Genomic DNA, 27,126 nt, shown 5'->3' on the forward strand with positions numbered 1-27,126 from the left:
GGAGGATAGGTTGACTGTATAGCTTTTGTCTTGCCTTTGAACTGTAAAAGTACTGGCAGCTGTTTAATGCCTAGATAAGACAACTCAGGCTTGCTTACAGCTAAATGAACTTGTTCCATCACTGCCTGTTGTGCTTCTGCTTGTCTCTTGCACTGCAGAGGTGTTTGAATGGGTGGCTTTAATGGAGAGGGCTTGGGTGGTGGTGTCTGGAATAGTCGCAGCAGCAAGCCATTGGCTTAATTACAGGTACAGGAATTTTGTTGTTTTAGAGAGGAAACCCACAGTTTAGTCTCCTGAGAAGCCCTGGGGAGGGCAGGAAGAGATGAGGAGCATGCATGTTCTTTACTGCTGCTTACTCAGGCTTTGGTGGTGGAGTCAGGGCATGTAGAATATGGAAACAAAAGAGGTGAAAAACATCCTGGCATCTTCACTCACCCCCAAACAGACATCAGACATTGAGAAGTAACCATTCCTTTCTTGCAGAAGACTACTTCTAATTGAAAGGAAATAACTTTCTGAAGCTGCTGGAGGTGTTATGGAACCTTTATGAGCATCATGTGCTAGTAGCTGCTGCCTTTGCAGTAGGTTCTTGGCAGGTAGGCAATCAAAGCCTTTGCTTCAGTCACCTTTGCAGCACTTGATGGACTTCTGCCTTAAATTTCCCCGTGACAAGTGGCTGTGCACTCTGTGCAAGACCAAGCTGTTTGGGGCTTAAGGGAGCAGAGAGAAGTCTTGTTTGGAGCTGCAAACTGCGTTCAGTTACCTGACTTTTGAGAGGGCAAAATATCTTTGAAACCTTCCTTCTTGAACCTAACTCACAAGGAGAGCAAGGCTCTAGGTGTGACTTTGATATCTGCAGTTAAGCTTAAGTGTTGGCCAGAATCTTTCCAAGCAAAGAATGCTTAAACACCTTCAGTGCTCTTTCCAGCAGTTCCAGTACTGGACTGCTGGCAGGCTTGGCTACCTGGAAAGCTGAAGGTGCCCTACTGAAGCTTGCACTGGGCCTCCAGCTAGACCCTGAACTGTTGGTCATGACCACTCATCTAAGCTTACCTATTGGGATGTGGGAGCCAGTGCCAGAAGCCTTGCTGAAGCTGAGGTAGACAACAACCACTGCTCTACCTGCATCTACCCAGATGCTCACACCATACATTTCCTTCTGCATGGCTGAGAGCACACTTAGCTCCCAGCTGCATATGCTGAAGCAACCAATGTCAACTGTTACTTCAAACTCTATTTTTCCCACTGTGGGACCTGACCGTACAGATTTACTTCATTGCTCTAACTGAACTAAGGTACAGCTCAACGCTGGTGCACAGCAGATGGTGAGGAAACTACCTAAAATGTCTTGTGCTTTACAAAGCTTAGTAAAGCTGTAGTTTAGGAATGCATTTCTGAGTGTGTCCCACCAAGACTAAGGGACAAATTGCACTTCTTGCTACTTGAAGCAGCCCCTCTGGACGCTAACTGGTAGAAAAGCAACTCAGCAGTGCTGTAGGTGCATGTCCTGGTCAGGCTTTTTGGCAAAAACATTTCTTCTATTACTACAGCTGTTATTTCCAGGAAAAAGTTGCTCTTGGATTTCTGGCCACTGGACAGTGCAGATGTCCTCTGAAGCAGCATGTGTAGTCCTGCAGCCAGCCTCTGTACAGTGTGCCTCAATGCACTGCAGTTTGTCACGCTCTGCCCTGTCTTCTACTCCTGTAGGGATAGGACTTCGTGCAGCCAGGCCAGAGAGGCTTCTAAAATTGTGCTGTGCTATGCAAAGCCTTTTGCTGGGTGATGTAAGAAGCCAGCTGAAGTCTCTGGTCATGCTGCTTATCTCAACCAACCATAGCAACTTCCAAGGACTCCTTCAGGTAATGGTGAAAGCAAAACATTGCATCATGCTGAGACTGTGCCCAGCTGTAGGCTTCGCTGAGCTGTACAACGTCTCTCTTCCTAATGATGGTATGTCCCAGGTCATTATATTTAAACACAGAGTCCAACCATGTCATTAAACTTTTCTGGCTAATGACAAGTCAGAAGTCTAGTGAGGCATCATCCCAGCATGCTGTGCTTTGGGGAGTTGCTGTGTGTGTTCCAGTAAAGCTGGCAGTGTGAGTTGTCTCTTGTGTAATCCATCTGCCAGGAATATCCTCTTGGTTCAGGGCTTTATTGGAAGCTGCTGTGCAATGGCTGCTTGCTGGGCTGTGTTCCTGGCTGTGGAGGGCTCACCTCCCTGAGCATGCTGCTGGGGTGGTTTGCTGGATGTTGACAAACGTCTCGGCCCTAGTCTGTTGTGTGTTTATCTTGCTCTGTCTTTGGGTTTTTGCTCACATAACCAATGTTTGAGTTACACAGCTTCTGGCAGCTGCCCCGCAGAGCAGCAGCAAACATCTTCCAGGAGACTGGCGATGGCTTGGGTCAGGCAGAGTGCACTGTTGGCTTCTCTTCACTTGGTAGCCTCAGTGTAAAGGTTAGACAGAAGCAGCTTTCCATGGCAACTGCGAAAGCTGCTGTCTCTTGCCCTAATGTATGAAGTGTCGTGGATGCACTTAGAGCAGAGCACAGCTGACCTACTCTTGATGCCCTTCTGGGGCAGACTTGAGTGCTTCTCTTCCTGTTATAGGACTGGAGCATGTCTAAAATCCTATGTTACATAACCACCTCATGACGATCCTGACTTGACTTTGTGCAGGGAACAGCCTGTCCTGGGCAGGCAAGAAATGCCAGTGCTTTTTTTCCCTCTCTTCTGGCCAGATCACAGGCCATTTATGCCCAAACACTCTGGAGGTGTTCTGCCATGCTGTGACTGCTCTTTGCTGAGGAACATCCCTAGGAAATGGCTTTCCTTCTGGGGACTTGGAAGAGAAGAGAGATTTGGAAGCTGAATGGGGGATATTGCAGGCTTGAGCAAGCCAAGGTGCTTGGTTACACTGGGATAGCAAGTTGGGATTTGTCTGGACTCTTCACCTCAATTGACTGTTGCAGCAATTGGAGAAGAGAAATTGCATCTTCCGGCGATGTTGTTGGGTTTGGAAACGGCTTTTCCACAGCTTTTGTTATGTTTTAAGGGTGGTTGTTGTTCCCAGATCAAACTTGAATAGAAATCGTGAGGCTGCTGCCAGCTTTCTGTCACAGACACCTTTTATCTTGCATTCATCTCTTGCAGGCAGATGCTGCTTTCATTTCTTTTCCTTTTTTTTGCTGCAGACTGAAATTAACAGCCCTTTGATGCAGGGGAAGAAGTTGTATTTCAAAGCTAAGTACCTAGTTAACTTCCATAAGAAAGCTCTTGTTCTTATCTTGAGGGTAATTCACTGTCCTTTGAAACAGATCTGAGGGTCAGAAGCTCCTAAACCTTCTTAGCTCTGACTTAACATGCAGATTCTTCCTTGCCTGGGAATGGCAGTGACTGTTCTTTTTGGGTGGGAGCTGTAGCTGCGGCTGAGCCTCTGGAGGTGGTGCTGCCCGTGGGGAGGAGGGTGGCAGCCCTGGGTGCTGCTGCGCAGTGTTTCTGCAGGTTATGTTCATTCCAGCTGCTGAGATGCAGAGCGTGGCTAATGCTGTCACAAGAGTACCAACCACGCTGCTCAAGGTGGTACACAGCAGAGGGAAGGAGCTGAGGGGAGCACAAGTGTTAGGACACTTCCATGTGGGAGTGAAGCAGTCTGTGCCCTCTGGGCAGTGTTGTTTTTCCCAGCCTCCCTGCACTGGACGTAAGGTTTGTATGGACGTCCAGCTTCTGGCTTTCATCTCTTCCACTGCAAAAAAGCCCTGTTCCCACAAGGTGTGATACCTCCTCAGGGGTGCTGTGGCTAAGCTGCCTGCTTCAGGAGGGTTGTTTCCTAGAGGGGTGCTGCAGCCTGCCTGCACAGGGAGGGAACTGGGGATAAGGCTGAGCCACAGCTTTGCTTTTGCATCAGGGAAGGAAGAATTCCTAAATTTAGGCCGAGGTTGCTTGGCCAGTGCCCAGGATGTGGAAGAAAAGTTGTTACAAGAACTACCTGATGCAGCAGAGGCACTTGTGATGTGCAGGTTATGGCTCCAAGACCTCATTTGAGAGTAGGGGCTAGGGCAAATGATAGGTTTCTGCTTAGAACAGAGGAATGGGAGCATATTTTCTTGTAGAAAATGGGCAAACCCAGATCCTTCTGCAGAGGAATTGCAAAAGGAACTTTTTTTAATGTGACAAGGCATTTTCTTTCTTGCATAGTCCTACTGAAGCTGCCAGACTTGGTAAAAGGGAGGGCACTGGAGGCTTTTTGGCATATAGGTGGGTGCTGAAAGCTCTGAAGGATCTGTCAGGCTTTCAGATGTGGAGCCTAAACTTGATTTAAAGAACCTGTCGTGGTTTTGTGAGGAGCTCCTGCTCTGGCTGCACATGCAAGGGTGTCAGCTTCTGAAAACATCCTTTTGCTAAGTGAACAGAAAGATTTCCTAAACAGTGTTTAAAAGAAAAAAACAACCAACTCAAAAAGCATTTCCTTGGTGACTCAACTGTCTCCTCTTGTGAGGCTTTTTGTCTGTTGTGGAGACTGAGGCTGTTGCCACTGACCTCAGGACAGGAAAGACCTGAATCTATAGTTTAAGCTGTGAAGCATCTGCTGGGTCTTTATACGTGAGAATACAACTTCAGTCTTCTTGATCAACACTTAAGAAGCCCAGGATGAGATCTGGGTGAACCTTGTAGAGGAATGCTGAGTATTCTGCATGGCAAGGTAAGGTGGAGATCTGTGAGCTAAACATATTTACAGTGCAAGAGTAATTCACTGGCCAGTAAGAAGGCACTAGCAGCCAGTCCAAGAGGCTGAACTACATTTGCTGCTTCAGGATTTATTTGACCTGAGGATTTGCTCTGAATTCAACCTGAAAGGGGCTGATTAAGAGACTGCAATGTCTTGAGAAAGATGCAGACCCTAAGGAGAACCTCTGTCAACATGAGGCTTGTCAAGCATTGAAACAGGCTGCCCAGATGTTGTACAGGCTCTAAGGCTTACAAGAATGAACTGAGGGAAGCTCTGAATAACTTAGTCTGGCCTTATTTTGAGGAGGAGATTGGCCTAGAAGCTTCCTGAGGGCTTTTCCAGCCCGATGCTGTGAAATGCTGTGCCTCTGACTCCTTTGAAAACTTGGTGCAGTGCTGTGGGCTGGCCAGTGAAGCTGCTGTGGGCTGGCCAGTGAAGCTGCTATTGCTTGGTGTTTGTCCTTTCTGGGATACTGAGGAATGCAGTGAGAGAGAATCCTTCACTTGTGTCATTCTCAGGGAGCAGTGGGGGACTAAGTTGCAAGACACTGATCAAACAGCTTCCCTCTGCTTTCTGGATTTACAGGAAGGAGCAGCATCTTGAATTGTCCTTAAAGAGGGTTTTGGATGTGAGGGAGTGACTAACAGGGTCAGCTGTCTGCTCAGTATTTTAGGAAGGAGTCCACCTCTTAAATTTGCAGGATGACAGATTTGACTTGTGAGCTTTAACTGAGGTCAGGCAAAGGTAGCATTGAAGATGTTTTTCTTTCCAAGCAATGCTGCCCAAGGCCTTAGCAGCAAAGCTGTGTCTACCTTGCAGGCTCATGATGTGATGTTCAGTAAGATACAAGTGGAGCTGCAGGCTTGCCACTTGGATTGACTGTTTGATGTCAGCCCCTTTGAAGAGGGATGTGACTCTCATGGTAGGTCAGAGGAGCACAGTGAACTTCATCTCTTCACCTGCTGCTGAAAAGAGTGGAAGAAAACAGCCTGTAGAGGCTGAGGCTGGTAACAATGTACTGGTAGCAGTAGTTTTTGAGCTGGTGGAAGGAAGGAGCTTGGGGAATAGTTGTGCTTTGTTATGCTGGATCCTTCTCTGCCCTTTTGTCTGCCTAAAGCTCTGTATAGATTGGATTATGCTGCAGCACTGGGCATGTGGAGAATGACACAGCAGCTCTGCAGAGGTCCTTAACTGCATTAAACTCTGGGGGTATGGAATGATTTTCTTATGTCTCAGGACTGGTTTGTTGTAGAGTTTGATCAGATGGAAAACACTGTCTGGAAACTCCTTAGCTCCTGACTTGAGAGGCTTTATTTCCTCCCTGAAAAATAGCAGCAGGCATACACAGTTGGGTGGGAGTCTGCCTGCATCCCTCCTCATGTCTGTGGTGGGATTGCTCTGGCAGAGGTCAACACAGTGACTATAACCAGACTGTGAAAGGAGGGATGAAAGAGATGAACTTGGAAGGGGAGCATGATTGTTGAATGTGAGAAGAATGCAAAGTGAGTTGCTTAGGAGGCAAATGTAAATGCATTGTAAAACTGGAGCAGAAAGAAGAGCTAACTTCAGCTTCCTCAAATGTCAGGAACAAAGCAGCTTTGTGTGAGGAGGAGCTGGATGCTGTCCTGCTGGGTACCAAGTGTGCTGGGCCTTGGAATATCTTCTTCAATACCAGGCAGTTTGTGGGACATCCTCTGTGGACCTGTTCAGCTTCAGCTTTTGTCCCAGTTTTCTCCCTGGGATGCAGTGTTGAGAGGTGTACAGCACTTTGGTTGACCTTCCACTTGTGCTAAAAGCCTTCTCTCCTGCTCTGCATGGCAGGTTGGTGATGCTGTTGCTGCCCATCTGAGCAGGGGAAATGCAGATCCAAGGAAGTGATATGCTGCATCCAGAACCTACCTGGATGTGTTCCTGGGTGATCCACACTAGATGATCCTACCCTAGCAGGAGGGTTGGACTAGATGATCTTCAGAGGTCACTTCCAACCTCTACCATCCTGTGAAGCTTTCCAAGCTGAGTGACAATGAGGCAGGCATGGAACATAGCTTCAGTCCTGCTCCATAAGGACCTGCCTTTGCTGTGACAATGGGAACAATATTTGGTTTGTGGCGCTGTAAGAATCTAAGCCTGTGCTGGAAGGGAGCAGAGGGACACTTCTATAATGGACCAAGGATTATTTGCTGCTAGTACCTGGCCCAGACTTCAGCTATGCATTTTCATTAGTGCTGCTGTGGGGCACCAGACACTTGCACAACTTCCCCTCTGGCATGGCTGAATTTGTTGGAGGTACAGACTGAAGTGTCAGACACAATAAACCTATTTGAGGGCAGCAGGCTGAGTAATCTGGTGCTTGGCAGCTGCTCTGACCTGGGGATTTTTGCTTTACTGTTAGCAGTCCTTGTGACATCTTCAAATGAAAAGAGGAAGGAGGTGGCAGTAGCTGGGCACCTTAGCATTAAAACAGCTGAAACTCCACGTAGTTTTCCTGAGAGAAGGAATTCTGCTGGATTCTACATGTCTCCTGTCAGAGTATACCGTTAGGAGCAGGGACTGCAATCTCCAGTCTGCTGTCCCTTACATTTTCAAGCCATCTCTTTGAGAAAATGCTGCTTTTAGGGCTGTAGTGGCCAAATCCATGCTCTAGTGCAGTAATTCCTGTTCTGATGCAGCTATTAGTACTTGTGGAGTAGGTGACTTCGTTCAGCTCTTCATGGCTCTGTGCTTAGGGAGGTGTTGTGCATTGCCTCTGTCCACTGAAAGCAGCACAGCAGCTATCCTGGAAAAAAGCAGGGACAACTCGAGTAGCACTTCCAGCATTTGGGGTATCCTAGTTTTAAACCTGTGATCTGTTGCTTCCCCCATGCGCTTAAACACACAGAAATCCTTTTTTGTATGCCAAAACATTTGCTTCCAGGCAAAGGATGGCTAAAAGTGGAGCCTGACCTGCCGTGAACTGGGAGAGGATGGGGTAAGATGCAGCTGGACAAGTGTCTTTTGCTCTGCCCTGCTGTCTCCAAGGGAAGAGACAGAAGGGGAATTTCGGTACTGATTGCTGGGAACTTTACCATGGATTTCTTTGAATGCAGCTGCTGCTAGCATTAAACCACAGTGATTCATTAACTGCTTCAAGGGGAAAGCAGTGCTTTGTTACCAAAACCTTTGTCCCAGTGCCTTGTTTTGTTGGCCAATCTTGCAGTCGTAGCAAAAAAAAAAACACCACTTTTGATAGAGGAATGGAAACTGTGGACCGAGGTAGAAAAGTCAAGCTTCATTCTTTCCATGCTCCCCTCAGCATCTACTCATTATCAGACAAAACTAATGAACTCATTTAATGCTTAAATGGACGTGGGGGGTGCACAGTGGGCTGTGTGGGTTGCAAATCCTAAGTAGGGAACTAAGTGGAAGCAGGGAACTCTTGTGCAAGAGAGTGGCTTATGGATTATGTGGGCTTCTTTGATTCAAATAGCTCTGAACATAAGCATCTACTATTTAACATTTTATGGTGACTTAATTGTGGAGGAAATGCCTTTCTAAATGCAGCCTGTCCTGTGGTGTTAGGGCTCCAGTGCTCGAGGGAAGAAGGAAGAAACATTAGGCAGCTTGGCCAGGTGCTGACTTGAGTTTGCACAGCCCAGTGTGGAGCAGTTACTGCTGTGGAGGGCAGTGGTTGTCAAAATTGCTTGTTTCTGCTCCTCTCGTGAGCTGGGGCAGATGCCTGTAGCACAGGGCAGTGGAACAGCTTGGGGAATAATGTCATCCGGGGTTTGGATCCCAATTCAATCTTCAGTGTGATTGCACCAGTGCTTGCTTTGGTAGTGTGAATGGGATGGAAAGGACTGAGGGAAGAGAAAACCCTGAGTGATAGACTCTTAAATGGGGGGTTTCATGGCACTGGAATGAGCCCTGACCTGGCAATCATCCTCTGGTCCAGCCAATAACTAGTGAAAGAGTAGAATGTCCTGCTTCCCCTGCTGCTCCTCACTCCCACATGGGTTTCCAGCAGGAGTTTTTGTGTAGCAAAGGGAACGCTGTGCCAGTGAGCAACTGAACTGTAACCCTGGTCTGCTTTAGCTTTGTCAGGGCAGCTGTCTGCGCACTCCTTGGTACCTCTTCAGTTCCCTGACCATAATCTTTCCTAAGTGCTTGCTGCTCTCTTGACTTTTCGTGAGGATGGACTGAGTAGAGCCCTGGAAGACTCTGAGGTTTCTTCCTGAGGAGCCATCTAAGCAACAAGGTCCTGAAGATAAGCACATTTTGGATGCTTCCATGCTGGCTGCATTAGCACTTGGCTGTCTCGGCAGCTGAGTTCCTTGAGCAGATAAAATGACAGCTCCATTCTCTGACACAGCTTTATCCAAGGGCAGTACTAGAGGATATCTGAACAGAATCCTCGGCTACACGTGAAAACTGGGCTGCTCTTCAGTTTGAAGAGTGTGGCAGTAGAAAAGCAGCACAGAGTTGGTTGCTATGGGACAGGGAAGCTGTAAGACAAGTAGGGTTAGACAGGCACTGGTAGTGAAGTCCTGCAAATGAGTCTTTCAGGTGCAGCTTGTTGAAAAAACTCGGGGGGGTGTGGGGGAGATGGAGTTTGCTGTGTGCCAAGTATAGGTTTGAACCTTCCAGGGATGTGAGGCTTCCTCTGGAAGCAGTGCTTGGTTAGCCTTAACAAAGGAAGACCTGGCAAAGTCTTAACAGAAGGAAAAATGGAGTGAGGGTGGCTGGACAGAAAGGTGAAGAAAGAGGAGCCTCTGGACAAGATGTAAAAGGTTGCTTGTGACCTCTCTCCTGCTACCTGTGATGGATTTCCCATGGCACTTAGTCTGCAAGGAGATCACTGAGCCATCTCCTGAGTGCATGTGAAGCAAGCACAGCTGTGAAACAGCTCTGCCTCTTGCAGGTGACTACTGCAGTTGGTGTTTCTGTTCTACCCTGGGTTTTTTTCCTCCTTGGAATAAGCTCTCTTGAGACACACATACCTTTTTCTTAAGGCAAAGACTGCACTGAAACAATCTGGGAGCAGCCTGCTGTAGTTCTTAGTCTGAATTGCTGTACGAGCAAACTCCATCCCCAGAAAATGGGGGCTTTGTACAAGCTGTGAGGAATTCCATCACCTGTCTGATGGATCAGTCCTGGAGATGGTACCAGGGGCTAAAACACATGACCAGTGAGATGAGAAGCTGGGCCGTGGGAAGTGTCTTGCCTGGTCTGGAGACATTTGGTCTGCTGCCTGTGTTTTCTAAATGAGCATCCACATGCTGAAGCATGCAGAGAACCTGCTGTGCTGGTGGAGCACCTTGTAACTGGAGTGCCACGGGCTGCTCGAAGCAGCACCTCAGCTGTAAACAGGCTGCACCCCAGCATGGCTGTGCTGACGGTGCTGTGCAAAGCACTTGGAGGGGTAACAGGCCTTACATAAGGGCACAGCAACTGCAGCAGACTCCCCCTGCAGTGGCTGTGTGGCTTTGTGCCCCTGCTGTCACATCTCCCTGTGTCTTCTCACAGGAAGAAGGGACTGTGGATCTCTGCTCCTGTGACACCACTTACAGGTGCTGTCTTAGACCTAACCACCAAACCACAGCTGCTTTGCTGTTTCCTCCACAAGAATCTATCTGGAGTGCAGATCTGTGGCTCAAAGCTCAACTTGACACATCTGATGTTCATCAGCAGGATGTCCCCACTAGAGTCTGGCCACAACTTCTGCATTAAAAACAAGTGGTGTCTGCAGTTCATTTCTATGCCTGTGGCTCTCAGGTTAGCAGTACCAACAGCTTGGCTGCCAGCTGAGCTGGCTGTTATCTGAGCATGTGGCAGTCTGGTCTGTGGCACCAGCCATGAGCCAGATGCTGAGTTCTACCAGGAGCACCAAGTTCATCAAGTTAGTCATCTAGGTCTGTAGCAGCTGCCTGTAAATACTTGCTAGAACACAGAGCTTTAAGTTGCTCCTGGAAAACAGCACTTCACCAGCTGGCTATGGAGAGATACTCTAGACCAGCAGGAAGTTAGAGAGGAGCAAAGGGGAGAGGTGTGGGGAAGGTCAGTACTGCAGCTGCAGATGTGGAACATGGGAAGGGATTCTGGCTCAATTTCTCAGTGCTTAGCTAAGATGCAGAGCTGTTGGTTCAGTGTGGAATGCTGAAGTCAAGGCTTCATCCTCCTCTATGAGACAAGAGCTTTAGCTGCTGGCTTTCTGGCCTGCTCAATCAGCTCCTGCTCATTGTGCACCCTTTATCATGGCTTCTCTCAGACTCCATGCACACCTTAGCAGCTCCTCTTACACCATAGGCTGGTGCTTGCTCTGCAATATGGGCAGCAGTGGTGCCTGTGTGACAGTGCTCTGCAGTGTTAGGGCTATGTTGAGTGTAAGTTTGTGTTGTACCACTGACAGGCTGGGAAATCAGAGGACATTGCTTACCTCCTTTCAACATCTGGATGTTACACTACCAATAAATGAACTAGAGTCTCATTATCCTGACTTGGACACAGCATTTGTTTCGTAAAGGTCACAGACCATGAGTAAGGGTAGAAAGGAAAGAGATGCATCAGACCAGGGAACAAGGAGAAGCAGTGCAGCTGGCAATGCAGAGGTCTGAAGCAGGCAGTAATTGTTCATCCTACATAGCTTTCAGATGCTGCTGTCCTCAGAACACTGAGGATTGTGTCCTCCAAGGTACAAAACAGTTTCTTTAGAGTACTGGCCTAAGTACTAACCATAGGAAGATGGACTAATAGGGCCTGAAGCCAAGAACATAATGGCTTGCAGTCACTGAGTCTTCTGAAAAGCTGCTCCCAGCTTCTTTATGGATGCAGATTGGTAGCACTCAGGCTGACTTCTGCTGCTTGAGGAGGAAGGAAGCAGATGTCCTCATCAGGTACTTTACTGCCATTTGTCCATGAAGAAATGCAAGTCTTCAGCCCAGCATCTGCCGTGGAACAGTCCTTTCTGCATTTCACTGCAAAGCATGCTGAGGCAGGTGGGATGGAGGAGAGATGATGGGTTGTGCTGGTGGGCAGAGCCCTTCTGTCTGTGTGGCATGGGGCCCATCGTGATCTAGGCCTGGGAGCACCTGCTAGGCATAAGCAGGAGAGGAATGTGTTGCCCTGTGGGTCTGAGGGCTTACAAGGGAAGAGAATCTTCTCACATAAAGCACAGGATTTGAGTGAAAAGAAGAACCTAACTTTAAATATTTGATCATTTTAAGACCTGATGCCTACCAAAGATGACATTTCCAGAGCAGGAGAATAGCTTCTGGGAAGCTGTTTTAAAGAGCCTTGAGGAAGCACTGTGCCTGATCTTTAACACAGTTGGCATTCATGAGGTATTTGGGAGCTACCTTATGCAGAGGGGTAAGGAGCCTCATAACCTTTCTGAAACATCATTCAGCTTCCTTCGTGGGGGGAGAAAAGCAGCCTGAGTTCAATTTTCTATCCATTGAAAGATACCTTAATTTCTCTGCAGCCAAAGCTGCCATTTGTGATGACCTCAACAGGAGAGAGGATCTCTGACAGGAGCTTGTGGACCTCCTTTTGCCTGAATTGCTTCCATCATTGCAAGCACTTTACCAAGCAACCTCTCGTTTGCTTAGTGTGTTGTGCTAGGTTATGCAGCACTGCAGTTACCAGGAACTGCTCGGGTAGGTGGACAGTGGAAACTTGCTGGAGGTGGTTTCTGGTTGAGCGAGGCTGCTGGTTGCTGCTTCAGGTTTTAGTTTACTCAGATGTGCTCCTCTGAGTAACTTGAGTGCTTTGATTTGCTAGGTGGTGTAAGAGGGCATGCTGCCCTCATCACACTGCCTGGCAATACTGCAAAGATAGCTGGAGAGCTCCTGCAGAAACTCTGTGAATGACCCCGAGGAGAGGAAGGTTGAGCTGCTGCGGTCACACACAGAAGCCGTTTGCTAGCAGTTAGGAGTTGCAGCAGTGTTTGATGATGACATGCTCTTGGCTGCTTTGGGCTGAGGCCTTTCTCGTCTGGCTCTCAGAGTGGGCATGCTTATGCCAGCTGCCTCATGCACAGCAGAGCTCTTGGTGTCTGCTCAGCAGATGCTCAGCAAGGCAGCTGGTTGACTGTCCAGGTAAGCCAAGCAGTGCCGAGCAGTGAGAGTTGTGTTCCGCCCGTCCCTGGCCTATCTTGCAGAGTTACTTCTCTTGTGCCTCTCGCTCTGCAGCAGGACTGTCCCTGTTGCTGGTTGCTGGGACACGTGCCATCTTTAAGTCTTCTTGCCCAACCTCTTGCGATCTCAGTGACTGCAGTTTCACTTTCTGTGGAGGCCACACAGCCCTGCCTACAGCTGAGCCAAACTGCTTCTGCTCATCAGGTAGGTGGGGCTGAGGAAGTTGCCCCTGTGGCAACCTTCTCTGTGTAGAACAACGTAGCAGTGAAGCTGGCAGTGCTGCCAAACCCAGAGTTGTCTGCCCAGCCCTGATCTAAGCAAAATTGCAACACTCTGAAACCAGCTCTGACCATGTTGTCAGTGCAGTTGTTCCTGTCATCTTCTGCCTGGGCTCTGCAAACACAGCACTGGAAGACATTTTCAGCAGCATAGGTGAGTTGACTTTTTTCCCGAGGTTCAATTAATGTTTAATGGGGCAAGGAGGGTGCCAGAGTGCTGGTGAAATGACTGCATCAGTGCTGGATGGAGTAGCACAGCCTTCCTGTGACCAGTGTCTGTGGTAGGTAGCAGAAACACACGGTGCAGGCAAGGCAATGTGGTGTTGATGCTGTGAATGCCGGGGAAAAACTGAGTGTCCTGATTCTTTGGGGCTGAAATCTGAAGGCTGTTGGAGGCATGTGAGTTGTTCTCTTTCTGTTCCAGTCTGGTTTTTAAGGAGATCTCAGATCAAGGCATCTATTCTCAGCACCACAAAGGGAGGAAGGTGAAAACACAGATGTTGAAGCTGCTTCTAAAGATCGCATTAAAGAGGAGCTGGCACTGTCGAGGGTCTCGGTGGGCAGTTTCTGACTAACTGGTTCTGCACATCTGGGGTCACCTTTCACACCCTCTTAGATAAGCTGCTGCCAGCAGATTTGTCAGCAGGCTGGGAGCAGCATAGTTCCTTCAGTGTCTTGGCTTGTGGGGTGAACTTTCAGCCCAAGAGAGCGGACTCAAGTACTAAACTTTTCCATGACTGTACTAGAAAAACCTGAGCAGAACTACAGTAGAGGTTTTCAAGTCTCCTTTATTAATAGTGTCTGGGATGCTTAAGTTCAGCTTCCCAAAGCTGCAAGCCAGTAAATGACCATGTGCAGAAGGTGTATTCTTTCTTTCTCCTGGAATGTCTTCTTTAGGGTAGGGCTCCAATTCCCTGTCTGTGGCACACCTGAGAGTATGCTAGGTGTTTAAAGGTCTGGCCTCTTATCTGTGCAAGTGCACTCAATAAATGTTATGGAGGAAGTTGTGGGTAACAGAGCCACAATAAACAGACTGGAAGAAATAAACTTCAAGTAAATCTGGATTGGGGATGAAGGAGTTTCACGGACTTCATCTATTCTTGTAACTGATGTTCCAGACAGGTATGTTCTACTGGCATTGAGCTGCAGAGCAAGGGAGGGACCTGTGAGGTCCTCAGAGTTATCAAACTGAGGTATTTCTGGTCCTTCTTTCTGTTAAGTTTTGTAACTGGAGGGGAGTGGTTTGCCAGTATTCAACTTTGAGGAAAGATGTTTCTGAGAGCACCCCACAGGTGCTTACAGAGCAGGCATCTTCCAGCAAGATTTGGTGATCTCTTTTTGCTTCCCCTTGTTTTGAAGAGGCTGGTTCTAGAACTCTCTATGCTGTGGATTTTTCAGTTGTGACCCATCTGTGCTATGCTAAGCCTCTGGCTGCAGCAGTTAGATTGGTTAATGGAACCAGGAGTGACAGCCACCTCCTGGCTGACTGATGACCAATACTATGCCTTGTGTGCAGGTGTTGGGGTGTGACTTGGAGGGCTCTGGTTGCTGTGCAAGTTGCTTCCCAAGGGAGCTGAAAATCTCTACAGCAGCCTGTTAAAATTCCTGTCTCTCTCTGATGTAGCTACCTGAAACAAGCTCCCACTGTGTGATCAAACTTGGATGGGAGCAGCTTTCTGGCTTCGTATTAAACAATGAGGGCAGCGTGGGTGAGAAGCCTGTGGCTTCAGTTTGCTGTATTGCCACCTGGGATTGCATTTCCAGTGTGTCATCAAGATGAGGTGAATGAGTTTGAATGCTGGCTTAGGTAGGAGTGAGGAGGATTGTCTGGGAGCAGTAAGGAACCTGGTTTTGAATGTGGATGACTTTTTAAATCCAGCTGTGTGACTTTCCTGGGGCACTATTTAGGCTCTAGATGTTTTGTGACACTGGGGAAGTGACTAAAATGAAGATTTGGTTGCTCGATTCATACCAGGGGGAACATATTCTGCTGGGACTGCTACCAACATGACATCTGCTGATCTGGGTTCATGGCTGCATTTTAGGAGGTTCACTGCCAGCTGAAGGGAGCAGGACAGAACATCACGGTATGAGCACACGTTTGTAAAGCAGAGCACAGCTGCAGCAAGCCTGAACTGCTGATATGACAGATAAAAGTACTTTCAGTGCTTACATTTGTACTTCCACCTGTAACAGTTCAAAGGGCTGAAGCAGACGAGTCCCTAGCATATCTTTTCACTTACAACTGTGTGTCTTCTGTCAAGCTGCCCAGAGCATTAGTCCCTTAACAGGGTAAGCTTTTCTGATCTGCCTTGCTGAAGGGAAGTGCCTGCTGTTGTCTTGGGCTTGGAGAGGCTCCTCTTTTGGAAAAGTGAGGGCATAGCTGTGCTTCCTGGCTGTGGGGCAAGGTGCTGCTCTGCAGGCCTAGACCAGCCTAGTGCCAGGGAGAGTGGAGCCAGCTCTGAGCAGGAGTCGTTGCCGTGCCCTAATAAGGAGCCACGTTGCACTTCTACTGAGAACCATATGCCAAGGTATCTGACTTGTTCTCTGACCTAGTTGTTCCAATCTTTTTTGTCTTTCCCCCTTTCTCTCTTCTTGCTGTTCTCTTAGTCTAGTTTTAATGGTCTGCTGGGAAAAGGCTCATAACTAACACAAGTGATGTGTGGTGCTTGTTTGGGAATGGCTGCTTTCTCTTTGCAGCGGGCACTGAGGTGCAGTCCTGTCTTATGTGCTTCAGAAGTCTCCTCTGTTTCACTGTGGTGATCCCCTTTCTGGTGCAGCAGCCTTGAGAGAAATATGATGAAGCTGATGTTTGCAGAAGGCAAAAAATAATACTACAGGAGCATTGCTTTGCTAGCAAAGAGCAAATTAATACTGCAGGAGCATTCTTTTGCTAGCAAAGAGCACAGACTTGTCATCTTCTCCTGAAAATCTTCTTTCAAAGCAGTCTGTACCAGTACTCCTGCAGTCTGCTGCCTTTGGGTTCTTGCTTCCTGTGCAGTGTTCTCATGTGTACCGGACAGCTCTCAGCAAACTTCTGCCTCTCCTCTTTCTGCCAAGCTTGTGTTTCTTTATCCTATTCAAAGTTCCAACAGTGGAATTTGCCTGTACACTTGCAAGTGTGCTTTAGCCTGGTGAGCAGCCACAGGTTCTGGGAATGCCAGGTAGTTCATCTGGTACTTTCTATAGGACACCAGAGGATCCTGTTCTGTCTCAGCAGTGTGAGGGTCTTTCAGCCTCAGGAAATCCTCAAATGATTAGCTCTGGCCAGCATTAACTTGCCTTTCCTAGGGGAAGCACCTGTTAAGAGTGACTACACAAACCTTTTCCTTGCAGAGCTTTGAGGGGTAAAAGTGATTTTGAGCATACACAGGCATATGAGGGCTTCAAGGTGGGGCAGTGTAATGACTGGGAGGAACTGCTGCTAAACCCTTGATAACTGCATGCAACACACGTGGCAAGCTGAGAAATGCCAGCTGCTGAGGTGGTTTGTAGGATTCATTACTGTGTGTCAGAGTCTCTGGAAGACAGTGGCAACAGTGCACTTGAGCTCTTATCAGCATGTTCTTGGGATCCCTTGGTTTGAGATACCGCTGTGCCTTAGGCTTACAGAGCAAGGGAGCCTGTGTTCTTGGAGCCTGCTGTCCAGTGACTGCTGTCCCTCAGCTGGTTTTCCTGTTCCTAGATTATTTTCAGCTGTTGACCAGCTGGTTTATGTAATTCAAGGCTTGTTTTGATGTTGTACATGGTACTTATTTAACCTGCTTCATGTCTCAGTTATTTTGCCAGCTAATGAACTGATTGAACCTTAAATGGCAGCTGCTTAACAAAACACCTTCTATCCCTGAAGCTGTGTCGCTGCCTGTTAATGTGCATTGGGATGTGACATTGGGTAGGACCTCAGGCATGGAACAATAGGAAGGGAAGGAGAAGTAGTCTTTTCTCTTTCCTTAAGAGCAAGAGGATTTGAGCTTTGTCCCAGTAGCATGTCCAGGGCCACAGTTATAAAGCTGGTGAGCTGATCCTTAACCTGGGCATCCAGGAGCCTTCCCTCTCACCTCCCAGCTGAAGCCTTGCTGCTGATGTCTGCGAACATTTTTCAGATGCATCTGATTCATGCTCTGTTTTCTATGCCAGATGAGGTCCTTGCTTGTGAGTAAGTGTTGTGACTAGCTGGCAGGAGCCCTGCATGATTGCCTCACTTCAGGAAATGTTAAAATAACACTTTTTTTTCTTAGAAAGCTAGTTCACTCCCTCCCACTTCTAATACTCCTAATAGCTGCCCCCAGTTTGGCAGCTCTCTTACAGAAGGTTGTTTGTGTTGCTGAGTGAGAGCAGAGACACTTTGGTGGATGGAGGAGAGGTACCCAAAGTCAGCTCCTTCCTCTGGCCAAGCTGCCTTGAACGTTTGAGAGGTCTCTCTGCAGTTTGGAAGGAAAACTGCTCAACTTAGAGAAGAATCTTGCTCTATCCTCTGGACTCTGAAGCTGGGGAGTTTTTAACTCTTGGAGAAGAGAAGCTGCTCCACCTGAAGCTGCTCATTTGAGACAAACCATTCTGCAGGTTTCTTCTCTCTACTACAGTGATACCAATAGCTGCTGGAAAGGGTGGCCCCTGAGGCTGGACTCAGCAGATTTTGACTTGCAGTCAGGCTTCCAGTGTACTTAGCAAAGCTTTAGTGGTGTTGAGGAGAATTATCTCCTCAGCCCTGTATCAATGGCTGCTAGCTGCTTTGCCAGCTGATCTGAGGAAGGTTTGTAACTCCAAAGGGAGAAGCCTTCATTTTTATTGCCTGGCACCTACCTCGTTTGATTGCTGCTGTGAGGAGATGGTTTGTGTTCAGTGCTGCAGCTCTCTTTTGGAACTGTTTGTGCTGAAGGAAGAAAATGGCATTTTGTAAGGCATTTATGACTGGGTAAAACCCTAGGCAATGCTTGTGTGCCTTTGCAGTACCTACCCTTTACTCTAGGGGATTCTAGAAGTTCCTCAAGAGCTTTAATTTACAGCTGTCAGCACAAAAAAAAAAGTTTGGAGTTTGGTTGTCTTCATCTAACATCTGTCAGATGTTAGAGCACTGCAAAGGAAGCACTGAAGTACCAGCTTGGAGAACACAAAGTGCTAATCTGGTGTGGTACACGAATAAGCTGGTTTGAGTCCTGGAGAAACATTGCAGGTAGTAGCCTGTTTGTAGTGCCTGTCCTGCATGTCAGTCTGTGAGCCTCTTCTTGATAGAACACACAAACATCCCTCCTGCAAGGCAGCCTGCTTTCTTTTATCAGCAGTGGGAGCTACCCTCAGGAATGTGTTCTGTCCTGAAGGCTGCTTCCACCCTCTCTAGAGCAGCAGAGGGGGAAGTCTGTTCAGTAATACCACTCTTTCCTGTTAGGAACAGCTCAGACTGAAGCTTTGCAGAGCAGTTGTCCCTATCAGTAATCCCTCAGTACTAGTCAGCTATGGGATGTTGGTAGAGGGTCCAAAGACAATGCAGCTGTCAGCTCTGATATATCTTTGAGAATCTGACTGGAGCTGTCTGCATTTGTTAGATGTCTCGTCTGATGTGGTTCCATTGTGGATAGCTGTAGAGGTGGCTTTGGCAGGAGTTCCCCATGGTGGTTGAGAGGAGCTGAACAGTGAACAGCAGTAGGCAGCCTGAGCCTTCACTGGATGTCTTGTTCAGACTGACCTGGTGGTGTGAGCTAGGGTTGGGAGACCAGGCAAACATATGCTTATACAAGACACTGCTTTCTGTCCTACCAACCAAAGACAAAAAGGAAACCATCTCAAACATCAGTGTGTACTGGAGTCTGAGTCCTCTGTATTGCAGATGCTGTTTTCCAGCCTGGACAGCTTATAGATAGTCGTGACATGAAAGCAAGATTTGCTGGAGGCAGCCCCAATACAGATGTAGTCTCCTTGGGTTTAATAATGCAGCAATAAGGAGTGGTGCATTCTCTGTAAAGACAAGGCTGAATCTTTACCTTCCCTAGACTAAGAACCAGAAACTGAAGTGCCTTTCTGGAGTGAGCATTAGAAAGTTAGTAGGTATCTACTTAGAATCAGTCAGGGTTGGAAGGGATCACAAGGATCAGCCAGTTCCAACCCCCACTGCCATGGGCAGGGACACCCTACCCTAGGTCAGGCTGTCCAGAGCCTCATCCAGCCTGGCCTTGAACACCTCCAAGGATGGGGCCTCAACCACCTTCCTGGGTAACCCATTCCAGGCTCTTGCCACTCGTAGTGAAGAATTTCCTCCTCACATCCAGTCTGACTTTGATCTGTTACCTCTTGCACTGCAGAGTAGGCTGTGTAAGTAATGTGCATTGTTCTTCCTTGCTAGCGGAGAGGAAGGAGAAGTTGTCAGGACAAACAGTTGAACACTGCTCCATAATTGTTGCATCCAAGGCCCATGTGCTAACGCTGAGCTCTCTTGTTCTTCCCATCCTTCAGGCACTACTGACCCGGGCAGCTCTGGACGAGGCTTCCCAGCAGCTTTTCTGTGGGGCTGAGTGACGGCAGGAGCAGCTGCAGCAATCCATGAGCTTGCCTTGGGAGCCTATCAATAGGCAAAATCGGAGCACACCATGGGTCAGAAGGTCACAGGTGGGATAAAGACTGTGGATATGAGGGACCCTGTGTACAGGCCACTGAAACAGGAGCTCCAAGGACTGGACTACAGCAAACCCACGCGTCTGGACTTACTTCTGGACATGCCTCCAGTGTCCTATGAGGTGCAGCTGCTGCACTCGTGGAACAACGACGACCGCTCGCTGAACGTCTTTGTGAAGGAGGATGACAAACTGATATTTCACCGGCATCCGGTGGCGCAGAGCACAGATGCCATCAGGGGCAAGGTGGGCTACACGCGAGGGCTGCACGTGTGGCAGATCACCTGGGCCATGCGGCAGCGCGGCACGCACGCCGTGGTCGGGGTGGCGACGGCAGACGCCCCGCTGCATTCAGTAGGGTACACCACGCTCGTGGGCAACAACCACGAGTCCTGGGGGTGGGACCTGGGGCGCAACAGACTCTACCACGATGGCAAGAACCAGCCCAGCAAAACTTATCCTGCCTTCTTGGAACCAGATGAAACCTTCATCGTGCCAGACTCCTTCCTGGTGGTTCTGGACATGGACGATGGGACGCTGAGCTTCATCGTGGATGGGCAGTACATGGGCGTTGCCTTTCGAGGACTCAAAGGGAAGAAGCTGTACCCAGTGGTGAGCGCCGTGTGGGGCCACTGCGAGATACGGATGCGCTACTTGAACGGACTTGACCGTGAGTAGAACTCCCTCTGCGTGCCCTGGCGGCACAGATCTCTGCCGCCTCAGTGCGGGCTTACTTAGACCACCCTGGGGAGGGCTTTCCTTTCTCTCAGGTGAGGATATCATGGCAGCAGTAGGATTGCAAGGTACTGCTCTGAATCCTTAAAGGCAAAGGCCTGTTGCAGTGTTTGGCTGCACGTGTGTGTGATGGCCAGGGCACTGCAGGGAGCAAGCAGGGCCTGGGAGGTGCTGTGGGGGAAGAAGGGGATGTCAGCTGCATGCCTAGAGATGACTCTATTGTTACCCAAGCCTCAGCAGGAATGTCCCTTTGACAGTTACATTATTGGCAGTGTAATCCTGGTGTCTCTTTGCAGGAAACAGCCTCTGAGGAACAATTGCTGTCCTTAAATGCCTAATAAAGGAATTCTCAGAATCCCTTGCAGGCAAGAGTGGGAAGCTGTGTCCCTATGTAAGGAAAGGGGGATGTCTCATCTTTCACACCAAGTAGCTCACTTTAGCTTCTTTCAGGGTGTGGTGTGCTCTCATTCCTGGTGTGGGGCTGGATATTGCAGCCAGCCCAACTCACATGCCAGGCCCTTTACTAATAGGGACATCAATCTCTAGCTTAGTAATAAATTTGGCTGTCCAAATGTGCTAAAGTCTGTTATCTATCCTAGTCAGAACTTCCCATGGGGCTAGGCTGTGACTCAGTTCTTTGGGTAGGGTGGAGGAGAGAGGTGAAGGAAGTGGATTAAAATTTGGATTTATGTTGTTAGTGAAATAAATTTGGCAGTATGGATATGAAAAGAGTAGTGTTTCCCCTGTATTCCAGAACAGTGTCTGCCTGAAGGCTGGAGCATGCTGAGCTCTTCTGTTGGTGCTTGCGACATGTTCTAATGCTGGGCCAGCAGTGGTAGACCCCTGGCCATGGTGACATGAGATACAGAATCAATCAAGTTGGAAAAAGCCTTTAAGATGACTGAGTCCAGCCAGAGCTCAACTACTGTGACCACTCAACCATATCCTGGGGCTTTCCTTTTTCTTTTCCTTGTGGGTTAAAGATGGAGGGAAAGGTGGGATTAAAAGCGACTCTCCAGTGAAAAGGGAAGATGGTTGTTAGTAGATTCATCAAATGATTTGGGTCTGAAGGGACCTTAAAGATCCTAAGTCGTAGAATCAATCACGGAATGGTTTGAGTTGAAAAGGACCTAAGTATCATAGAAGCATAGAATGCATTGGGTGGGAAGGGACCCTTAAAGCTCCTCTAGTCCAATCTTTCTGCCATGGGCAGACACATCCTCAACTGGATCAGGTTGCTCAGAGCCCCATTATGTCTGACCTTGAATGTATCCAGACAGGGGGCCTCCACCACCTCCCTAAGCAACCTGTTCCAGTGTTCAAACAACATCACCTAGTTCAAACCCCTCTGCCATGGGCAGGGACACCTTGTACCAGACCAGGTTCCTTCAGACCCTGTCCAGCCTGTCTTTGAACACTGTCAGGCTGACACTGGGCACCAGAACTGAGCTATTGGAATAACCAGGAGAGCCTTACAAAAGGGCTGAGAGCAGAATCCCTAAATGCTTTGAGAAATGTGCTTTCAACTCATCGAGCCCAAGCAGAGAGCTCTTGGCAGAGCACTTTCTCACCAAAGGAAAACCCAGCTCCTCCTGCCACAGCAGCTTACAGAAGGGCAGCAGCTCCAGCAACCAGGCTTTCCTGAAAGGTCAAAGCCAAAATCTGCAGCTCCCCTCCAAGCCAGCAAGTCTGGGGAGCTGTTGGCACAGCAGCACACTTAGCAAGGAAGTGGCCACGTCCAGCGCTGGGTTTGGTTGTGGTGTGCTCTCAGCATCCGAGTGGAGTGTGGGCGTGAGGCCAGGAATGACAGGACGCTGTTTTGGCAGAGACAGAAAGAAGGTGTCTGGCTCTAGGCACTCGTGAGCATTCAATAGCAGCTCTGTCCAGTGATTGCAGAGCTGGTGAATGGAGGGAGGTCAGATGTGTGTGTGCTTTCCCTTTCCTCTCGGCTCTCCTGACAGGCTGGGTTATCAGTGCAGACTGCATGAGGACAAACTTCTTTCCTTAATCTCTGTGGGAAGAAGATCTTCTCCTTTTAAGGCCCTTAAACTGGAGTTTATTTATGTTCATGTCTGTAGGCTTTGAGGGTCAGGGCCTCTTGTCCTCTAGGATGCTGGCTAGACAATGCCTCTGTCCCAGCTATCTCCATAGGGAGCAGGAGGAATTGGGACACTTTGAATGCAGCATATTTGTACCTCGGTGGTTTAAGAGTAAGCTGCACTGGCAAGTGCCAGAGGAGTGTTGCCAGTAACAGGCTTCTCTGGCAGTCCTACAGCCAGAGCAGAGACGTGCCAGGCCTGCTGCAGAGACCTGTCCCTACAGAGGAGACAGTGTGGGTCCTGTGGTAGGTCATGAGCAAGCGAGAGCAGCACTACCTTGGGCTTGGAGCAGTCACATTTTCACCCATGGCACAGTGCATGTATGACAAACGGTGGGGCCCTGATGGATCTGTTTGCTCTCCACCCAGCTATCAGTGCAAAAGAAGTGTGCACACAGGGGTATGATTCCTCAGGAGTAATTAATGCTTGAAGCTCTGGGAGAACTTTAAACAACTACTAGAATAAAAACCAACAAACACCACATTCCATTGCAGCTTCCTCTGGAGCAGGTAATTAGCCTGTGATCCCTGGAAGGGAGGGAGAGAGGGGAAATAGGGCATTAGTTCTGCTCTGGCTGCTAACTTCAGGGGACCAATTCAAGCATGCATTTCCCAGCCTTGTTACCAAATTTCTCCTCGGCTAACAAACTCCTCACTGAGTTTTTCCTTTTAGTCAAAAATAGATAGAAATTAGCTTTTCCACTTCACAGTGTCTTCCTACATGGAGCCTTTGGACTGCTTGTTTTGTCCAAAGCAGAACCAGGAGGGGCCTGATTAGAAGCACTTGACAACATTCTTGTGTTGAGCTTTCTGGTGTTAGCTGTTACCTTAGCACCTGGAAGGAAGAGACTTTGTGCCTGTCTTACTGATGGCATCTATTCCAGCTCAAAACCAGGAGTAGCATGATGAAGCTCTAAGCTTACACTGTCTCTCAGCTGTTTAAAACAGCTGTATGAACAGTCAGATTCATTTGGCTTGCACTAGTGGAAGCAAGAGCTGCTGGCATCTGCCAGTATTCCTGGAAACTGCTTCTTAGCCAAACTCTTCCATTCTCGTGGATGGCTTCAGGTGTCTGTTCAGCCCGAGATAGCTAAAGGAAGCTTTCTAATGGTCCTTGCTCAGCCCTCAGGCTACTAGAAGGGTATTCAGTATCTGTCTAATTGAGGCTTGGCTTTGTCGGCCCTCTCTTGGGGGAGGAGAAACCCTTTAGGCTTAAACACCACGGTGTGTAAAGGTGAGCTTTGACAGTCTTGAAGCTGTGAGGAGCTAATTTGCGTTTTCCTGCTCTTTGGCAGTGATGTGTTTGACCTTAGTCCCCTGTATCTTGTGAATGGCTCTTCGGCATCAAAGGGCCCCAGTCGCCACTCCTGAAAAACAGGGGTTGCCTTCTGCAGCCTTGTAACACAGGATGCAAAAAAGATAGCCCAAGGCTTGCGTTTTTCCCAGCACAGGAGGGAACCCTCTCATGGCAAATGTCACAAGACAAGTGGTGACATGAAGCCTGGACACGTGGCTCTGTTTTCCATGGGAAGTACCTAGGTGCGAAGGAAGTGACTGACAGCTCTTATCCTGCTGTGCTTCCTGGGTAGCACAGGATGCAGTCGGTGGGAGCTGCAGTCTTCAGGGAATGTCTTAGAAAGGTGGCTTGGGTACTGCAGTAAGAGGCACAGGCCAGAAGATGTGTTCTGACTTGAAGTGCCATTGCTGAGGGGGAACTTCCATTAGGGGATTCTAGCATTGGTTTTGTTCACACACAAGTATGGCTTAATTAGCCTCTACAGAAACCCAGTGCTCTGCCTGTGTTTGATGAGCTGAAGTTGCTGATACATAGATGCTGCAAGGCTTGGCTCCTGCAGACATGCCAGGCATTCACTTTTCTTGCTCAGTCTTTTCTGGGAGACTTTCAGAACTGGCAATGTGAACGTGTAACTTGTGGGTTGGGGTGTTAATGTTTTGGGTATCTCTTTCCAGCTGAACCACTGCCTTTGATGGATTTGTGTCGGCGAGCTGTGAGGCTTGCTCTGGGCAAGGAGAGACTGAACGAGATCCCTACACTGCCACTGCCAGCCTCCCTCAAGAGTTACCTGCTCTACCAATGACCTTCACATTCAAGGATGGTTGGAACCAAGGCAAAATGTCAGAGCTGACCCACTGAGCAATGGGCTCTCCACCCTCGTGTCATCACTACTGTCAGAACTCCTTGGCCAAAGTTTTCCTGCCATGGCTTAACTCTCCAGGTGCCCTTCTTGGCAAGCTCTCAAGTAATCCTTGTTTCACAGCTGAGTGTTTAGTTCTTTGGAAGTTGCTTCCCCAACACACTTACGAAAGCAACATTTAGCTGAGCTCTACTTCCCTGCTTCTCCTGAGCAAAGGCAAGGCTGCATCCTTCAGGTTGTAGAGCCTAGGAGTGAAAGTTTCTATACCAGCTAAAGGGAAGAAAATAATGTAGGGGAAAGAAGGCATTAGGAGTGGAAATCTGAAGACCAGGTTCTAAGAATGGAAGGGCACAGGGTGGCCAGTGGAGTTGGGAAGAGTCTGGAATACTGAAAAGAATTAATTGCTGAGTGTTAAAACAAACCAAAACCAGAATATGAGCCCAAGCCCTGAATCACCAAAATCTGGACACCTTGGCAAAGGTGGTTATGTTGCTGATGTCTGTCTGCCAGGATTTCTCACCATGTTCTCGTCTGATTTCCTGCACAGCGAATCCTGCCTTCTTGTTCATCACCATTGCTTTCCCAGGTCTGCTCCATCCTCTGTTCCATCCCCTCCTAGTGGGTTTGACTCATGATTGAGCAGTCATGCTGTGTCTTTACCTGCCCTTTTCCCGACTTAAACCTGCAGGGTTTAGTTTGGGGTCAGGGGTTCCTTGCTGACATGAGAACAGGGAAGTGACAAACTTCTCCTGCAGTAGGGTGAGATGAGCTGTACAAGCTGAGATGTGTTACACACTAAAGGTCCTAGCTTTCTGTATAGCCTCCTCCACGTTGAGGCTTTAAAGAAACATGCTGGTGTGTTGCTCTGATGGCTCTGCCAGGGACTCCTCTTGTTAGATAAGCTGCTTAAAGTCATCCAAACCAGGCCTTGTTCTGTCCTAGACAATCGGTGTAATCTCAACCTAACTATGCAGCAGGAATAGTTCTCTCTGTCTCTAGGGGTGGGAAGTCGTCCTAGAGAAGGTGGTAGCAGTGTGGCCGTGGAAATACCATCAGCATCTCGTTAAGGTCTAAACAGAGGCCACTGGGGTGGTCTCTGGGCACAGCAAGAGAAAACTGAACCTTTCCAGAGCTGGGAATGGGGGGGCAGGAGAGAACTGCAATAAACAGGACAAGCAATTCAGGCAAAATCAGCACATCCCAAATAGATGCTCACCTCAGTAGCCAAGTAAAGAGGATGACACTCCTTTACTAGCAGGAGCTGCTCTCTTGACCTCTCCACAGGTTACTATGCTGCCTTTCTGGGGTTATTTTGCACATTTCTTTGTCTTGAAAAAAAAAAAAACAAACCAGAAGTTTGTGTGGTTGTTGTTTCCTTTTTTTGTGTGTTTTTTTTTCTTGAGTTATCCTTTCAGTTCTGTGTAGGTACAAATGAGTTTAGTTGTTGAAAATGTTAATATATATTTGTGGTGTATGTACAAGAACATGTTTTGAACAGCTGCTGTAGGGTACCTTTTTTTTTTAAATAAACTACTTGCATAGTATATTTTTGAAAGCACAGAATTGGTGCCAAGACTGGCTGGGGTCTGGTGTGCCCCCTTTTTTAATCTAATGTTGTATGACTTCCTTTGCTTTGATGTAGGGGTTTGTACTTGTTTCTGTCACAGGGTAGGACACAAGAAAATTCTGTGTATGGAACCCTGCTTGGTTGCCTTCAGCTTGAACCAGCATCTTCCAGAAGTCCAGGGAAGCAGCTGTGTTCTTCCTACTTGTAGTGCTCTTTGTGCTCCCTCTTCTCACTTCACCAGTACACTTTGTACAGTTTTGGATTCTGACTTTCTATTTTATGACTGTAGATAATACTCAGTAACCTAATAAACTTTATTAAATATTACATAATGCTGGGGTTTGTGTGCACGAAATGATCAGAGTTCTTTGTCTACTCCTACCCTGAATGGTGAGCTTATTCCCAAGAAGCCATCCCAGACAGGCAATGCAAGGGCTGTTGTTTGTGCTTGGAAGAATACCAATGCAAAGCTGGAATCTAAAAGGTGTGTGCAGGTGGAGGACAAGCTGCTATTGATACAGGGTGGTGGGGTGTGGTAAGCTGAGGTTTTATACAGCTGCCACTAGTGCCTGAAAGTGGCTGCTCCAGAGGGACCTGAATAAAATGTGTGGTGAGACAGCTGCCTTGGCTTCTGAATTGAGTTTGGTTTCAAACTGGCTTCACTCCATGCTGGGCTTATCATTCCATACTGCCTTTTCTTCCAGTAGACCAAACCAGCAGTGCTCTGGTTGCCTTGCAAACCCAAAGTATGAGGCAGGTTTGCAAATTGCACTCCTGAATTACAGCAAGGACATTTTTCTTGCAGGGAAGATGCTCATATGAAGACAGATCACTGACCTGCTACCT

At 48.2% G+C, this 27,126-nt stretch overlaps 1 protein-coding gene across 2 annotated transcripts in view; it reads left to right on the forward strand.

The window, feature by feature from the left end:
* The window catches only part of SPSB1 (splA/ryanodine receptor domain and SOCS box containing 1), a 35,204-nt gene extending 8,592 nt beyond the window's left edge, over window positions 1-26,612 (forward strand). Inside the window, exons 2-4 of one of the 2 annotated variants that reach the window (XM_064171900.1) lie at window positions 15,095-15,206; window positions 19,567-20,394; window positions 24,529-26,612. In XM_064171900.1, the coding sequence (XP_064027970.1) occupies window positions 19,701-20,394; window positions 24,529-24,656 (822 nt within the window). In that variant the 5' untranslated portion in view covers window positions 15,095-15,206; window positions 19,567-19,700 and the 3' untranslated portion in view covers window positions 24,657-26,612. The remainder of the gene's footprint in view (window positions 1-15,094; window positions 15,207-19,566; window positions 20,395-24,528) is intronic. The other variant, XM_064171899.1, reaches the window with a different exon arrangement.
* The last annotated feature ends 514 nt before the right edge of the window (window positions 26,613-27,126 follow it).

This window comes from Pogoniulus pusillus, chromosome 36 (assembly GCF_015220805.1).
Source record: "Pogoniulus pusillus isolate bPogPus1 chromosome 36, bPogPus1.pri, whole genome shotgun sequence".
NCBI lineage: Eukaryota > Metazoa > Chordata > Aves > Piciformes > Lybiidae > Pogoniulus > Pogoniulus pusillus.